This window comes from Panicum virgatum, unplaced genomic scaffold (genome assembly GCF_016808335.1).
Source record: "Panicum virgatum strain AP13 unplaced genomic scaffold, P.virgatum_v5 scaffold_3089, whole genome shotgun sequence".
NCBI lineage: Eukaryota > Viridiplantae > Streptophyta > Magnoliopsida > Poales > Poaceae > Panicum > Panicum virgatum.
In genome coordinates, this window is record NW_024376308.1 from 67,501 (window position 1) to 85,000 (window position 17,500).

At 43.3% G+C, this 17,500-nt stretch overlaps 4 protein-coding genes and 2 non-coding genes across 7 annotated transcripts in view; 4 read left to right on the forward strand and 2 right to left on the reverse strand.

Annotated features, from left to right (window-relative positions):
- The window catches only part of LOC120694098 (ATP synthase subunit a-like), a 13,770-nt gene extending 11,803 nt beyond the window's left edge, over positions 1-1,967 (forward strand). Inside the window, exon 1 of the mRNA XM_039977279.1 lies at positions 1-1,967. This exon is cut by the window's left edge and continues 11,803 nt beyond it. The gene's annotated coding sequence lies outside the window, so the exon portion shown is untranslated.
- The window catches only part of LOC120694100 (NADH-ubiquinone oxidoreductase chain 1), a 70,952-nt gene extending 58,354 nt beyond the window's left edge, over positions 1-12,598 (reverse strand). Inside the window, exon 1 of one of the 2 annotated variants that reach the window (XM_039977281.1) lies at positions 9,993-12,598. In XM_039977281.1, coding sequence (XP_039833215.1) covers positions 9,993-10,287 — 295 coding nt within the window. In that variant the 5' untranslated portion in view covers positions 10,288-12,598. Of the gene's footprint in view, positions 1-9,212 lie in introns of those variants that run through there. The other variant, XM_039977282.1, reaches the window with a different exon arrangement.
- TRNAM-CAU lies at positions 180-253 on the forward strand. The gene has a single exon. It is a non-coding gene; the product is annotated as a tRNA-Met (tRNA).
- LOC120694094 lies at positions 8,383-9,149 on the forward strand. Its single transcript, XM_039977275.1, is given in 5 exon segments — positions 8,383-8,390; positions 8,455-8,538; positions 8,651-8,726; positions 8,807-8,935; positions 8,937-9,149. Coding segments are annotated over 5 exon segments (510 nt in total).
- TRNAP-UGG lies at positions 11,578-11,652 on the reverse strand. Its single transcript has one exon. It is a non-coding gene; the product is annotated as a tRNA-Pro (tRNA).
- Positions 12,599-15,626: 3,028 nt separating the features above from the next.
- LOC120694097 (ATP synthase subunit alpha, mitochondrial) overlaps positions 15,627-17,500 on the forward strand; it is a 5,445-nt gene continuing 3,571 nt past the window's right edge. The window contains 1 exon segment of the mRNA XM_039977278.1: positions 15,627-17,500. This exon segment is cut by the window's right edge and continues 2,654 nt beyond it. The gene's annotated coding sequence lies outside the window, so the exon portion shown is untranslated.

The window sequence follows — 17,500 nt, forward strand, 5'->3', positions numbered from 1 at the left end:
AGTACAAGTGGTCGCCCTAACGGTCACTCTCAAACTCACTACTTGAGTGACTTTCGTCACTTAGCTTCTTTAATAGGGCTTGCCAAAGAACCCCTCCGGGGCCCCGGGAAGAGGAAGAAGGAAATAGAGCAAAGGTCTCCTCTTTCTGTCCGCTCTTCCCGGCATGTAGAGATCCGATTGGGCTTATAGTTTAATTGGTTGAAACGTACCGCTCATAACGGTGATATTGTAGGTTCGAGCCCTACTAAGCCCATCTGACCTGCTTAATCAATGACTCCGGTAGTCACCTGAACCACTCTCTCGAATAGCCCACAGCCTCTCTTCTGGATGCGAAAGAAGATTCGATCAACGTACAAGGTTTGCCTTCTTGTGAGAAGGATTTCTTATTTTCTGATGTTCTCAGTGCAAAAGGAGTCTTTGAGAAGGTTCAGTGAGTCTGAAGAGAGAGAAGATCAGTAGAGCAGTCCGGCAGCAGTTCGGGGGTCAGCTTTGGGATTTGCCTGATCGACCCCTACCAGTGTATTAATATACAAAAATGAAGATTGACATTCGTATGTACAATTTACCGGTTCTTCCTCCCGAATTGAGACCCATTGTTTATAGGTCTGGGGATAAAGTAGTGACTTCGGATATTAATGAACTTTATAAGAGAGTTATCCGTCGGAACAACAACCTTGCCTATCTATTAAAAAGAAGTGAATTAGCACCAGCAGATTTAGTAATGTGCCAGGAAAAATTGGTACAAGAAGCCGTGGATACACTTCTTGATAGTGGGTCCCGCGGGCAACCGACAAGGGATGGTCACAATAAAGTATACAAATCACTTTCAGATGTAATTGAGGGTAAAGAGGGGAGGTTTCGCGAGACTCTGCTTGGGAAACGGGTCGATTACTCGGGGCGTTCTGTCATTGTTGTGGGTCCTTCGCTTTCATTACATCAATGTGGATTACCTCTAGAGATAGCAATAAAGCTTTTTCAGCTATTTGTAATTCGCGATTTAATCACGAAACGTGCTACTTCTAATGTCAGGATCGCTAAAAGGAAAATTTGGGAAAAGGAACCCATTGTATGGGAAATACTTCAAGAAGTTATGCGGGGACATCCTGTACTGTTGAACAGAGCACCTACCCTGCATAGATTAGGCATACAGGCCTTCCAACCCACTTTAGTAGAGGGGCGTACTATTTGTTTACATCCATTAGTGTGTAAGGGTTTCAATGCGGACTTTGATGGGGATCAAATGGCTGTTCATCTACCTTTATCCTTGGAAGCTCAGGCGGAAGCCCGTTTACTTATGTTTTCTCATATGAATCTCCTGTCTCCCGCTATTGGAGATCCCATTTGCGTGCCAACCCAAGACATGCTTATCGGACTTTATGTATTAACGATTGGAAACCGTCGAGGTATTTGTGCAAATAGATATAATAGTTGCGGAAACTCTCCAAATAAAAAAGTAAAATACAATAATAACAATTATTATAAGTATACGAAAGATAAAGAACCCCATTTTTCTAGTTCCTATGATGCACTGGGAGCTTATAGACAGAAACGAATCGGTTTAAACAGTCCCTTGTGGCTCCGATGGAAACTAGATCAACGCATCGTTGGGTCAAGAGAAGTTCCGATTGAAGTTCAATATGAATCTTTTGGGACTTATCATGAGATTTATGCCCACTATCTGGTAGTGGGAAATAGAAAAAAAGAAATCCGTTCTATATACATTCGAACCACTCTTGGTCATATTTCTTTTTATAGATAAATAGAGGAAGCCATACAAGGATTTAGTCGGGCCTATTCATACACTATCTAAATAAGGAAGTTAGATTCGGCGATGCCCCTTTCGGGGGGCATTCCGATTTCGTTAGTCCCATCTTTTTTGCCGCGCAAATCCAGATTGAGATTGAGGAAAGGGAGTAAATTAAGTTTTCGAATCACTGACTCAAGCCCATTGTCGAATCCTACTCAGCAATTGTCGAATCCTACTCAGCCAAATTAGGGGGTACTTATGTATGGCAGAACGGGCCAACTTGGTCTTTCATAATAAAGAGATAGACGGAACTGCTATGAAACGACTTATTAGCAGATTAATAGATCATTTCGGAATGGGATATACATCCCATATACTGGATCAAATAAAGACTCTGGGCTTCCATCAAGCCACTACTACATCGATTTCTTTAGGAATCGAGGATCTTTTAACAATACCCTCTAAAGGATGGTTAGTCCAAGACGCGGAACAACAGAGTTTTCTTTTGGAGAAACACTATTATTATGGGGCTGTACACGCGGTAGAAAAATTACGCCAATCCGTTGAGATATGGTATGCTACAAGTGAATATTTGAAACAAGAAATGAATTCGAATTTTCGAATAACGGATCCTTCTAATCCAGTCTATCTAATGTCTTTTTCAGGAGCCAGAGGAAATGCATCTCAGGTACACCAATTAGTAGGTATGAGAGGGTTAATGGCGGATCCTCAAGGACAAATGATTGATTTACCTATTCAAAGCAATTTACGCGAGGGACTTTCTTTGACAGAATATAGAATTTCCTGCTACGGAGCCCGAAAAGGGGTTGTAGATACTGCTGTACGAACAGCGGATGCTGGCTATCTTACACGTAGACTTGTTGAAGTAGTTCAACATATTATTGTGCGTAGAAGAGATTGTGGTACTATCCGAGGTATTTCTGTGAGTCCTCAAAATGGGATGACGGAAAAACTTTTTGTCCAAACACTAATTGGTCGTGTATTAGCAGACGATATATATATTGGTTCACGATGCATTGCTGCTCGAAATCAAGATATTGGAATTGGATTAGTCAATCGATTCATAACTGCCTTTCGAGCACAACCATTGGAATGGCTGATCATTTCTTGTATGAAGTTTTTAAGACCTCACTAATCAGCCTTACACTTTTGAGTTCATAATGAATAATGAATGAAATGAACCCCCAGATGAAGAGAAAATATCCCCTCCCTTTTACTAAACCATGGGGAGCCCCGAGTAGTTTACCGGGCAAATTTGGTTGTCGTGACGATATCTTTCTTAGTGGAAGATCGGAAAAGACTTCTCTTCATCACGAGACTGATCGGATCTGCCGTAGACACCCGAGACCTCCACAAACAAGGCAGGCAAAAAGAGTAATAGGACAACAAGAGGAAAGAGTTATGCTTTCATTTCTTTGTTGAGATTTCAATTCGGCACTCGGTTCCTTCATCTTAAGTAAAGTGAAGTTTACTTTTTCGATTTGGAATTCACCACAGCATTTCTCCTTTTTTTCTACCCCAGGATTTGTTTGGATTTATCGAAGCGTATGTTGTATGCCCTCCATCCATTCATAAGCCAGTGTTGCCCTACCGAGACGAGAAAGGAGTGCGGATATTTCCAACGGGTCGATTTATAGGAGTGTACTTTAGCGAAGAGTTAAAGTATGCTAAATCAATTGGTTCTACAGTGACTCCTTTAAGGGGTTATCTATTTAAAAAAGGGGAAGGGCTATTTGAGCGGTTTGTAACATCACTATATAAAGATTGAGCGCCAAGAAAGAAGGAAATGCAGGATTAGCCTATTTGTATAAGATTCTTATGAACAGTCTTTATGGTAGGTTTGGTATCAACCCAAGGAGCACTATAACAGAGATCTGTAGTAATGAGCGCTACAAGCATGTGTTAAGGAAAAGCGGATTTCTGTATGGTTGTGGCAAGAGCTATTCATTTGTAGCTACTTTTCTTATACTCTGAAATCAGATGAATATGCTGTTCCTCGTAATGCAGCTGTCCAAATAGCCGCTGCCATTACAGCTTATGCACGAATTCATATGCACCCATATAATATATAAGTAGAGAGGATTGCTACTATACTGATACGGACTCTGTGGTGATGGGTAATCCACTCCCTGAGGAATTAATATCCAAAGATGAGTTGGGTAAGTTGAAATTCGAATATAAAGTGAGGGAGGGAATTTTCAACGCGCCCAAAAGCTATTGGTTGGATGCGGAGGGCGAAAAGGATGTCTTGGTGCAGTTAAGAGCCATGTTAGCAAAGAATGGTTTCTCCAACAATATGAGGATAAATCTCTTACAAAAATGGTAGTGGTCACAAACTCCTTCCGTGTACAATTGAAAACATTAACAATACGAAAGCAAGAATCATCATTTATACAGGGAATGCCTTCCTCTACCAAAAGAGAAAGAGTTGAAGATAACGAAGGAAAGTGGGTGGATACAAAACCAGTTCATATCACTTGTCTTTCTGGTCTTTCCTCATCGAATACTAGTAAATGCTTTCGAAGAGAAAATAGAAGCACTAGAGAGCTCAAGTTCACTTCATTCATCACAAGATGCAAATGATAAGAAAAATGGAGCTAATGAGGAAGAAATCACTTCTACTTAAATAAAAATAGTGAAATACCAACCAACACATCAAGCAATAACCAGATAGATAAAATGAGAACAGGTAATACGAAGATATCAACACAGCCGGAGTCACGAGGCTCGATAATGACCAATGGGTTAGGATCTGAGGAAGCTTAGTTTGGATGATGGAATATTCGCAGTTCTGATTGTTGAGATACTGCAAATCCACTAATCCAACAATTTCAGTCCATTTTCCTACTTTTTCTGCAAGGGGTTCAAGGGGAAAGCATTAGCCCTATCCTTAATATGACTCTCTGTCACACCGGCTACTGGTTTAGCTTCTACGTTGAGGAGATCCGCATCGGATAGGCCAACAAGACCATCAATAGCGTCTGCGAGAACTCTAACGGCGGGTAGGCAAACAACTTTATTCAATTCATTAGCATCTGGCTACTACTGAGATGCTTATCTTTCTTCGTTGGCTCCTCTGTTCATGAAAGACCTGCTGACCTGTCCTGCCCAGTCACTAACTAGGTCTCCTAAAGGTACTTTGTTCTACTTCTCAAAGAAAAGGAAGTTTTCTAAGAGCTCCGAGGGTGAAGCATTAATCACCGGTTTCGGTCATGCCCTTGATTCAGATTTTTGGTCCCGAGATGCCTACCTGAACGATTCACAGCCCAGGTGGTTGGCATCGAAATTTTCTCTTTCAGATGTCCTGCCCATGAGTCAAAAATAAAGTTCGAATTGCTCTTGTTCCATCAATTCAGTAGGTTTGACAGTCTCACGAGTGCATGCAGCATGCTTCAATTCTTTATTTATTGGATTTGATCCGTGCGTGGGACTTGCATAACCACAACCGGAAGTCCTCCTGCTATTCAAAAAACCAGCTTTTCATTGCGGAGATTTGATACATTGTGGTTGGTCACGTTGGTGAATTAGATGAGGTATGGAATTACCATCTTTGACTGTGAAGCCATCCATCCAGACATACTCCTTAGGTGAAATAGCCAAACATCTGAGTGAGTCAGTCTACCAATGCCTTGTGACTCATGACAGTAGTCCACCAGATCCCTAGTTGCAGTTTTTGTCCTTTTGGATACCACCTATTTTCATATTGAAAAGATTCCACTTCACCACAAACACAAGGCCTGCTGCTCCCTAAGTTGTAAAGTCGCCCGTTTGGTAATCGGAGTGAATCTATACTTACTCAACTACTAACTCTGAATGTTCTCGCTCTCGAAGGATTTCTTTCTTTGCGTATGATGATTGAGGCTCAATTCCTTCCCGAAAGAATAGTAGACTGACAAACGTATCTTACTCGTTCCCTCAACTGCTCGACTGAAAGAACTCTTAGTTCTCATTCTGTTCTTTCTTGTTTTTTCAGGATCCAGGAAAGACTTTCTTTAAAAAGAGGAATCCAGATGGATAGATTGTGAAATAGAGTATCTCCTTCGATTGAAACATCAAGGATGAAATAGTGGACTTCTAACCGAATGATTGATGGAATTCAGGTGCGATTCCTAGTATTCAAATAAAAGAATATTAGATTACATATAAGTTCTTCGTGTTCCTACTCCATTCTATTCTCTGTCGGGTCAGGAAGATATTGATCAGTGCCGGCATCTATAGCTGCCAATGAGATGTGGGCTAGGGATCATCCATGAAGGTCGACTTTTTGAGGTCGTTGGTCGAAATCAGCAGTGTCATCATCAACATCAAAGCGGATCTAATCTCCGTGTAAGCACGAGGCTTGCCTTGCCTTCAGAAGTCAGTGGCGATCCTAATGTCGAGGTTGGGGCGGGGCGGCCTACTTTCTCCTCTTCAACCTGCGTGGAGTCGGGTCCGCCTAACTGATGTGGAGGATTGTACTCTTACTCCACTTACAAGTTGAGGAGAGAGATTTCCGGCTTGACTTTGACCGACTTGGCTTTGGCCCTTTGATCAGCTTGTCTTTGACCGCTTTGACCTTGACCGGCTTGACCTTTGATTGCCCGATTCGAGAGTGGAAGTTTTTGCTAATTCATGGGTTTGCTTGGAAGACTGCCCTTCCTCTTTTTAAGCTTGGCAGGAGTCGGAAACACACTTGACTCACCAAATCAAGCAACAGGAGAAGTCAATCTATAACAGTTGATCGTATTTGCTCCCTTCCGGATATGCGATGCCTTGGGAATGCCGGAGTTGACAGGTGCAACAGTCCGACCTCAGGGAGGAGAAAAAACCATTCCAGCACGAAGATAGGCTACACTCAAAAAGCGTAGGCCCTAGGTGAAAAACATGGTACGAAAACGGTTACATTAGTGGAGTCAGATCCCGATCAGAGCGGCCTCATCGAAATAAACATATCCAAGAAGGCAGGCACACGACTGGATATCAAAGGTGGGGCTCGAAGCAGCCATCTCCAACTAGTTGGTTGAATTCTTTAATCGACAGGTGAGGCGGAAAGTAGGTAATCGCATTCCGAAGCAAGGAGTTAGGATCGACAAAGCACCATTTCCTCCGCTATGTCTCGCTCTTCTATCAAGTGAAGAGCTCGCTGTAGCTGAACTGGAAGGCTACCAAAGGGCGCTAACCCTGTCTTTCCCAAAAAGTCTCGTCTTGTTTACTTTCCCTAGGGAGGACAAAGATTAACCAATAGTAGTCCCGAGGATTGTATGAGCAAGGTCCGAACTGTTTCTATTAGTAGCAACATGAGGAGCCCCGAAGGGAGAATAAGAAAGATTAACCGACGCCGCGTTTTCAGAAGAAGCAATTGGATAAGAATCATACGCTGTGAATGAGCAGACGAATCGACCGAGGGCTTACACACAAGAACAGAACCTAACTCTACTTCTTTTTCCTCCTCTCCTCTTTACTGCCCCCGCTATCCTATCAACAGGTCAGTCAATATCTGTAGTGGAGAAAGAAGAGTAGCCCCCCAGGTCATCAATTAGTAATAGAATAATCCCAGTAGTAGTCCTCTTGCCTAGCGGAGTCAGCCCTTAATGGGCAGACCAAAGATTGGACATCGTTGTCTAAGCGTGCTTGCTTTGCACACCGGCACAGCTGAATGAGAATCCGCTGGCTCAGATTGAGTGGCTCACTTCCTTGAGAAGGGCTTTCTATAACTAAGAAATGAGAATTGTTGACCCATATGATCTCAGGCTCATAAAGAGGATGAAACTGATAATTTCATTCACACTTTGAGATTGAGCTCGTCAGTGATCTTTTCCAAGGTGTCTAGAGAAACCTGCTTTGAACATGACATTCGTACCCAAGGAAAGTTTTGGCAGGCATTACTGTGATCTTGAAGCCCTTGCTAGGAGCTAGTCGGTACGGCTCACTACTAAAGAAGGTTCTGGCATGCTTCGACTTATCCCACTGCCCGCTGATATGTACATGGCAATAGAAGACTATACCCACTTTTTCGGGGAAGGTTTTCAAAAGCGCTTCATTGTGTGACGAGTTTAGACGAGTAAATAGGCAGGCCGAAGGCGGCTTACTAAGCGAGAAGGCTCCAAGCAGCCTAATAACGCATTAGAAGGGAGCTTGCAGCTTTGCAACCTAAGCGGTATAGCTAAGCTTACTCATCAAGGGCCGATAGATAGAGCAGCTCTTGTTGCTAATGGAGAAAGATTGGAGTGAAGTTTAGTATGCTTTCTAAGATCAGAGGAGGAAAAGAATGAAGGTGTGGGCGGGAAGGAGGAGGCAAGGCCCCCTCAATGTGTATTCGACTACTCATTACGGAACCACCGATTGATCCGATTAGACTTCCCGCGGGGTAGCACGGGGAACTTGCTGAATCAACTCCTTGGAATCGGAGGCCTGACTGAGGGTCAATCCTATGGTAACCTCAACCTAGGAATGCCTGTTTCACTTCCTTGACAGAGCCAACTGAGATGCTCTGTCTCGATGTTGACCTAACATGGATTGATTAGAAATTCTGAAGGGTCTCATCCTGATCTCGCAAAGGATCAGCAATAGCTGTGTGTACTCGAGGACTCTTAGGGAAAGAAAAGCACTTTTCTCTCTCAGCAGTTAGACCGGCTATGGGCGGGTTGGTTATATACTGCGCCTTCCTTCTTTCGAACCTTTTGGTATGTATTGCCCCCAAACTATAGATCAGATCCACCGGACCAGAAACTCAATTCCGCACTGCTGCTGAGTCGTCGGACTTATCCACCTCAGGGATTCGTGGAATTTCCGTTTTTGAATTGCGTTGGGGGAAATCTACCAAAGCTAGGCAGATAGATAGACTCCTTTCCTGCTGCTAAGGGAGAGCAAGAAACTAAATCACATGATTGTTTTTTTCACCAGCGCCCTTTTTTTTGCGGGTACTAAGAGTCCTCTCACTACCAACCAGCAGACATCATCATCTGGCTGGGTCTTGCCGGTATCAACAACGAGAAAGAAGAACCAAATGGAAACAGCAACTAACTATGGCTCTTGGCCCAGACAACGTCCTAGGCGTAGGGGAGATCAAAACAAGAAGTCACGCCTAGACGACGACGCCCGTCCTGGGCTGCAGTAAGTAGATCGAGAGGTCGTTCCGCCCCTTGTCCCCGAAGATGGGTAATATGTTCTCATACAATGTTGCTCCAACTTTTTTCTAGAGGGCCTAGCTGGCGAGCGATCCCAGTCCGCGGCGGAGAACAAGACAGCAAGCGAGCGTACCTTTGTTCGCTTCTTTTCCACCAAGCACAGAAGTTTAAGGAGAACTGTAGGTCGGTGGCTACCTAAGGAAACTCCGATTCGATCCGCCCCCCGGCTGGGAGGCATCTACCTCATCCCGATCACAAGGAGAGGTTCACCATGATGGGGGGTCAGGTACTTGAATTCGATTCGTTCCGGAAAGAATTCAATGCATAGGGGACCATCCTTTTTTTTGCGGCATGCTCTCTGATTTACGGATTCGCAGGGGGCCGAGGGCCAACCTTAGTTGACTGACAATGACAAAGGCTTGCGAAACAAAGTAGCGCCTTTGAAATGGAATCTTAATTAAGTAGTCTATCAGTGGTGCGAAGCAGCTTTGCCCCGGGGAGCGAAAGGTTATACCTTTGTAAGCGAACAGCGGTTCTTCTATGTAGGGTATTCCTCCTTTACTCTCTTAATTAACGTCGAGCTAAGTGACTTTGTGTAGCGTAGTAGAATGAAGGCTACGTACGCACCGACACTCTCTTATCCCTAAGCCTCTTCTCTAACTCGCTCGCCTACAAAAAAAAAATAGTAGGCGAGGCTAGGCAAACTCAGCCGCTGACTTTGACTGTACTGTAGTAGACTTTCGTCGCCTTTTCTTTTATAACCCTTTCTCATGTTCTTTCATTCATCAAGTAGGCGAACCGTCAGGTCCTTAGTAGCGTTGACAAAGAAGAAGAGCCGGTGAAAAAAAAGAAAGCTAGAATTTCCAATAGTGAGACCAGCTTGACAAGCTACCTTTCCTCTTGATCTGGGGTGCGAAGAGAATTTTTTATGACTTCCACTTCTCGATCCCGGCCCGGAAAAGTGACCGACCCCTTGATGAATGAAAGAAAGGGTTTATGAGCCCTAGCCCTGTAAGCCCACACCTGTGTAGAGTAGATCGTTCAACACCTGCGGCACAAACCCATTTTTGACCAATTGGTCCGTATATCATAGGCGACCGAACGGCCGCCCCCCGTCTTACTAGACCAACCTGCTATAATTATTCCATAAACACCTAGCGAAGATATGGCAAACAAATAAAGTAGCCCTATGTTCGGATCTGACAATACCATACCATAATCAAAAGGTACAACGGCCCAAGCGACCAGACTTAACATAAATGTAGCCACTGGAGCCATTCTAAAAAGGGAGAAATTAGCACTACTTGGTGAAATAGGTTCTTTTAGAATCAATTTAAAACCATCTGCTAGAGGTTGTAACAATCCGAACGATCCCACTACATCAGGACCCTTTCGACGTTGCACAAAAGCCATTACTTTACGTTCAGCTAGCACTAAAAAGGCTACTCCTAGTAGAAGTGGTAGAATTAAACAAAGTATTTCCGCTGGAACAGCTATGTACGTTTTCGATTTTCTATTCACTCATGATCGGGCCTGACCTGGTCGACCCGATCAAACTATTTCACTTATGATCTGGCCTGGTTGACCCAATCATGATATTGAAGGATGGGACCTTTTCTCGATAAACTCCGGATCCCGAGAAGTTTTGAAGATGGTGCTCCTGTTACGTTACTTCGAATGGAATCCTCACTTGACTAAGCATAAGCGAAAAACGTGGCTGAGAGTAAGCAATCCCCTTTCCTAGTGGTTGAGTCATGATCAGAAATATTGCGAAAGAAAGTGAAATGTCCTATCGTCGTCCCAATTTGGGTAATCCACGATGTCTTCATTTTATGTACCCATCTTTACTCGTTTTCGGTGTATCGATAGTTCGTTGTACTACACTTTGAACTAACCTAGAGGCCGTGCTTAGGCTAAAATCGATATCAGTGAAGTAATCCCGGAACTCTAGAAATCGTGAAGAATTTCTTCCATTTTGTTCAATATCGCGAATATAGTGGAAAAGCGCCCCCCTCTAGAACATTCCTTTGAATGGAATTGTTCATTAGGTTCGACTTGTTGTTCAAAAAAATCGAAAGCAGTCTCTCGTATGTTATTGTAAGGTGATTCATTCATAATATTTTTTATGTGCGGTTTCAAGATGCTCAAAAAGTAGATTTTGTAATCGGCTTTTGAGCTCCATTATGTGTACTTCATCAATTTAGGAATTATGGACTTGGCGGTAGTGGTCAATACTAACTGCACCGTCTAAATGCTCCCTGACCAAGTTAGCGTACTCGCCAGGGTTGAGTTGAGGGGGCAGCCCGTGCGCTAATTGGGCTTCGAGGTTGGCTATACGCGAAAAAGCTCGCTTTCTACTAAGGCCTGTTCTTTCCTAAACAGTTCCTTAATGTTATTTGTTTCATAGGAAGATTCCAAAAGCACATTGATGCCGAAAGAATCTTCGGAACCGGTGGAGAGGCTATTCTGATTGAAGGCTAGACAAATAACATGACTGAGGTATGTAAATCAAACCAGTGAAATAGCTTTATAATATTATATAGATATAGAATATCAAAAGCAAAAGCCTGATAATGGGTTTCAAAAGAAGAAAAGAAAAAAAAAGATTTTAGCTTTCTTTTTTTTTTGTGCGTGCTTTTCGCCTGCCTTCCCGACCACGGATAGGCTACGGGGCTTTGCACTTCGGCCCCTGTGAATACCACATCAAGGTGACAGGATTCGAACCTATGGCCCTCTGTACCCAAAACAGATGCGCTGACCAGACTGCGCTACACCTCGTCTCCCCCCCGGAACATATGGTATGGATCTACCCGATCGAAAAAGACTCGAACCTCAGTCGCCCACCCCGCGGCACAGGGAGGCGAGAACCACCGCTTTTAGGAAATAAGCCTAAAATTGGATTCTCGTCTCGTTTCACTTGCATTTTCTTTCGTTCAGTCTCGCTCTCGTTCATGAGTGGAATCGAACCACTAACTCCGTTTGGATTTACAGTCCAAAGGGCCCAGGCCCAGCGAACGAAAGAGGATTTACAGTCCCACGCCCACTGCCCCGCCAGAACCATTAATACAGGGATTGATCCACTGAACACCCACACAATCTCGATTTGACACAGCAACACTTGAAACACTGCTTGTCAAGTTAAGTAGCGACCTGCATACAGATAGGTTTTCTGATACCGAAAGAACATTGCATTGAAAGAGGAGAATCGCATTTTCATTTTATATGTCAATTTGAGATGCATTTTGCAAGTTTGATGGGGCGCATCCGTTTTCTTGCTCGGTTAATCGAGTTTAGGATTGCCAATTTGATTGGAAATTCTCTGCCGCGGCTCAACAGAGCGGGATATGCCGTAGCCGGATAAGCAACAGACGTCCGGCAACAGCCTTATCTGAAAGGCGTGCCTAACCACTCCGTTATATCGTCATTTCCACCTGCATTCACATATACGTGAATTCGAAAACAACAAACATAAACCAAAACCTGATTCACAAACCGAAAGGGAAGGCGAAATACCACTCTGCTTGGATGATTCAATAATGACCTTTCTCTATGTCAATTGACAGACGGAATCCAGTACAGATCTAGGTGAAAGAATCGAATGGATTAATTCCTCGCAAAGAAACCTTATCTTAATAGCGTTTTTAGATTATCATAGGGGACAATAGATCTAGATCCGCGGTACAGCTAAGAGTAAGCTATTTCTTTCTTCCCGGGAGTCCTCAACTAAATCCGCATTTCTTCCTTTTGTCTTTTTATACCGAGCTTTCACTTTCACTGGAAGAAAGAAGGAGGAAGTATAGCAGAAAAGAAAGGAAAAAGCATTCTAATAAATTCGGAGAGAATCCAGCGCTTAAAAAGGGAGATCCGAAAGGGAATTGCAAGTGGTGGATCTGGTTCTGGTTGTGACAGACCACGATGCCATGGATTTGTTAAAAAACCCGGCAGAACATCTGCCTCTTATGAGAGAAAGTAAAGCCTAGTCAAAAGCACCTTGCTCATAAGGGTAACCAATAGTGTCTCTATTTATTCCCTCACATTTCCTACCCAATGCATTAGATCCGGGTCATGGCATTAAGCTCTTAGCCTTTGCCTGATTGTTGGAGTAGACCCTGCACGTACCATGGGATTATGATCAGTAAACTGAACTGTAAGAGCTCCCGCAGCTAATTCAACCAATCAAAAAGAGACTGCCTCCCTAACTGGGAAGAAAATATCTTAAAGTACTAGATTGACTTCTCTGACGTTCTTTTCTTTTCCGACTTATTCAAGTTCCTATGATTCTGGCTCCACCCATAACAAAGTAAAAAAAAAAGATAGAAAAAGGTGTGTGTCTTTTTGTTGTACTATAACAAGTGCGAAATTGCGGACTTTGCCCATTAGCACCAACCAGTGAAAATGTTGGTGTTTTCGTCCTAAGGAATCCGTTCCGCTAAATCCTAATTCGTATGCTTCGTTGGATAGGTGCAATCGACGCTAAATACCAATTGGCATGGTTGGATGGGTACCGTACCCCCTAACCCACACTGGATAGCCGCAAAATTGACGGAAAAGCGCCCATGCCGATTCATCCCACCCAACAAACAAACTCATGCGTACATATTCCCCTTCCCCTGGTCTAAGGGATAGCGCTTGGTCTAAAGCTCGCCATTTATTCGCTCGTAGGAACCCCCTTTTTCGTAGGAACCTACACCGTCATTGGAAAAGTGAAACAACTATTACACATCCGCAGCAAGGTTCGCTATCGCTGTTCCGCTATTGGATTTGGAACCACCCTTTCCGAGGGTAGCATTAGTTTAGTTTAAGCATATTTCCCTTGCCCGAGGATACGAATCCGAGCTATTAATTGAAAAGGCAGGGAAGGATATCTCGGAACTACAGCCGTCTACTACTATTGAATCCGAAAGAGGAGCCTACAACTATTACGTTCAGTGGGTACAAAAAACCAACAGATAGACTTACACTGATGGTTGTTCTTTCCCTACAAGTAGCTTTCACAAGCAAAGAAATAAGCTCTTCTCTATTTGCCTGTGGATCATCCTGCTAGCATTCGATGATGAACAGAAGTTTTCTCATTCCTTCGATCGTAGACAGCTGCCATAGATCCCCCGAATCAAAAACTTATTTCTAATTATCTCCATTATTCGATTGATTACGGGTCAACCATTCTTTCCAATTTAGAGAAAATAAGATTGGCCAAAGATTAGAAAGAATAACCTGTTCCCAAATTCCTCTTGCATGAAAGCAGTCACGTATGGCATGTAAGGTTGATTCTGCGTGCGCATAAGAAAGAAAAAGGTGTACAAGTTCACTAAAAACACTGGATTTGGGTGGGCCAGGTCCCGGTAGAACTCGAGGAGGATCCTCACCTTAGAGGTTTGGTCAGAGTAGCCTATTCTATGTTGTAAGGGCCCCTCTGAGGCAATAGTAGAATGCGAGCCTTTATAGGGAAGTCACTTAGTTACGGCCTTTATCGATTTGGAATCGTAGAAGCAGAAGGAATGAAAGCAATCAAAGGATTGGAATACCCGAAATACCTGGGCAGAGGAGCTGAGCAAGCGAAGAGCCTCGCTGCTGTAGGTCTCCGCTATCTTCTATAGTAGCGGTGTGAGCCAAAGGATTTATTCTATAGTCCCTAGAGCTAGGGTCGGTAGAAAGCCAGATTCATGACTTGCCAAGCGCGTAAACTATGAAAATGACAGTCTTAGTTGCTTTACTTGACCTTGCACTTCATTAATCGCCAAGAAGGCGGATATTCAGGTTGGTACCTTTTACCTCAGATCACGGAAGCGGGAAAGCCCGTACTTCAATATATATAGAGTAATCACCCGGGGCTCGGCACTCTTTCCTGGTAGATGTCTGATTAACCAACATCGTGTCAGGGCGGAACCATTCTTCTATTTCTCTAGGTTGGGTATAGGTGTTGACTTGGCGTAGTATTTATTCTGGTAGAGAAGCACTTCAACAAGGGCTGATATGGCGGATTGGCTTAAAGAATATGGGATTCTCAGCTCGTGGATCTGTTCATTCATAGCATAGGGGTAGATTAAGCTTTAGAACAAGGATTTGCTCTATAACCCGGGAAAGGAAGCTTCTACGTGAAGTTAGCGAGACGGGTGGTGCCATTTATAGAAAAAGATTGACTACAATAGCACTTTATGCACTTCACTTTTGGCTATTCTACATGGGCAACAACTAGCCTGGGAAATGGGCTTCATTCAAGTCTTGGTCTTTTCGGATTCACTTATTTACGTGCATTTTCTTAAGGAAAGAGCCTACCTACTCAAACCTGATAGATGGATGGAATGAACCTAGCATAGCGAATTCTTTAAGTTGAATATAAGAAAGAAAGCCTACAAGTATAGAAAGAAGTGCTAGTATCCTTCGATTTCATTTCTTCGCTTTTATAGAGCTTTTCCTTTTACCTAATGCCGGCTACCGACAACTCTTGCTATCCAATCCTGACCCAATGTACTCCATACTGAGGGGTATGGCGCATACCCATACCCATGACCAACCTGTAAGGTGTTCCCTAGTGAACTGAATTTCTGGGAACATAAATAGAAAAATGACTGTGCACTCTAATTTGGTAGATAAATATATGACAACATTGTTTAGCTGTCTATACTCTGACTCTGCATTCAAATGGGGGTCAAAATGCTTGGTGTCCAATCAGATATCCACAGAGAATAGTCAGTATTAGTTTACCATTTTTTAATACACATTTATAAACCAATTGCATCTCTGGTAACTCTGAAATTACTTGAATCAGTATTGCTATGAGATCCCCTCTCCAGTACTGCATGTTCCCTTGCCGCTCCAGTTGGTTTACTCCCAGAGACATGATTAGTACCACCAGAGCTTGAATCAATCATTCCATCCCCAACTCCTACATCAGATTACTACCTCCCCCAGGACATGTCCAGTTCAATTACCATCTATATTCAAAGCACCCGTAAAATCTTGGAGTGGTATCAAAGTAGGATCATCGTTAATCACTTATGGATGCCTACAAACAATATGCTAACTATATATAAGACACCAAGGGTTACAAGTATAGCTACTTTTTTTAGATGTTATTCTCAAGTGCATTGAGTGAAAGCTGTAATTCACTCCTCCTGGGTCCATTGATTTTTAATGATTTTTCAATTTCCCCAAAAGAATAGATGGAGATTCATGCTAATAAAGAATAGCTAAGGAAAAGAAAGGATTGAGGCAAAAGCTCCACATCCCGTGTAAAGAAGTCAGAAAATCTTGATGAGTTTTTAGAATGGAAGCTTCTGACTTGAGATTTCTTTAGTCAGGGAGGAGCTTAGAGCCCACGGAAATTCTAAAAAGAATCCTATTTCTCAGCTAAAGACCCCACTCCATCAAATCACTTATATTAGGTTAAGCCCTGAGTATGCCAAACTTCTCCTTTACTACGGTAAGTATGCTATTAAAAGCTTCTAGGATGAAGCAGACGCCACCTCACTATCGACCCATTCTCCTACGTCAATGTAGCTCTTCACCCTTTTCTCCCTCTTGTTAGTCTTCCATTCTGTCTTAGATTTTAGTACCCGTGCTTGAAATATGCACAACATGAAGTTCCGGCCGCAGTGTTCAAGCAACAAAAGGCCGCCCCAACAAAGCTGTGCCAGATCAATTCAATTACTGCTTCAAATAACCACAGGTACAAAGAGCGAAGTGCCTGTTACAGATGATCGACACTCCTCATATACAATGTCTGGTTCAGCAGAGTAAGCAAGACTATTGCATAAGCCTTATCTACCTCAGATTTCTCGTCCTACATGAGTCCAGCGGCACACCGGGCTTCAGTTACAGTAGGTTGTGAAAGAAAGCACTTTTCTCGATTTCGTGCACGAAGAAAGATCCGGAATTCAATTCACCTTTTGCATTAGTCTTTCTCGATGGGATGAAGACAAGGAACTGACAGATGCCATGACTTAATAGGGTATCCAACCCAATAGTCAAGGCGGGAGGGGATTGATGCATCGAATGCCCTCTTAGAAAGTGAAGTGGAAGAATCTTTAGTTAGAAAGAATCGGTTATCGCAATATCAGCTGTCGCATAATCAGCAGCTACGGCAGTTGGGGAGTTTCAAGAAGACCAATGAGCACCCATTGATCGAGTTGGGGAGTTAACCTCCGCCTTCCGATTGATCAAGTAAAAAAAAAATCCAGTTGATTACGAGACCTTCTGATATAGGATAGTTTCCAGTAGAGCGGGAAGGCTTAGTGAAAAGGAAAGCAAAAGTACTTTCAAGAGCCGAAATTTCTCGATAGTGTTGTGAGCCCCTTAAATAGAATTTAGTCCTTCAACCGAAAGAGAAAGCTCCGCCCTTACTTAAACTTAAAATCAATGATTCACTTCGTTTCGTGCGCCTATTTCCTTATTTTTCACCCATGGCTACTTCACTTCGCTAGCCAAGCCTTGAAAGATCCGTTACAGGCATTTTTATTGAACAAGCGATTGAAGACCGATGGCCCTTAAGGGAAGCAGCAGGTGTCGACCGCTCTAGGCAGTCTCGCAAGCTTACAGTGTCTCATACCTTACCGCTTGATGCCACTGCTTTGCTCACTTTATTCCCTGCCGAAGATCTTCGTGAGGTAGGTTCTCTATGGTTCGG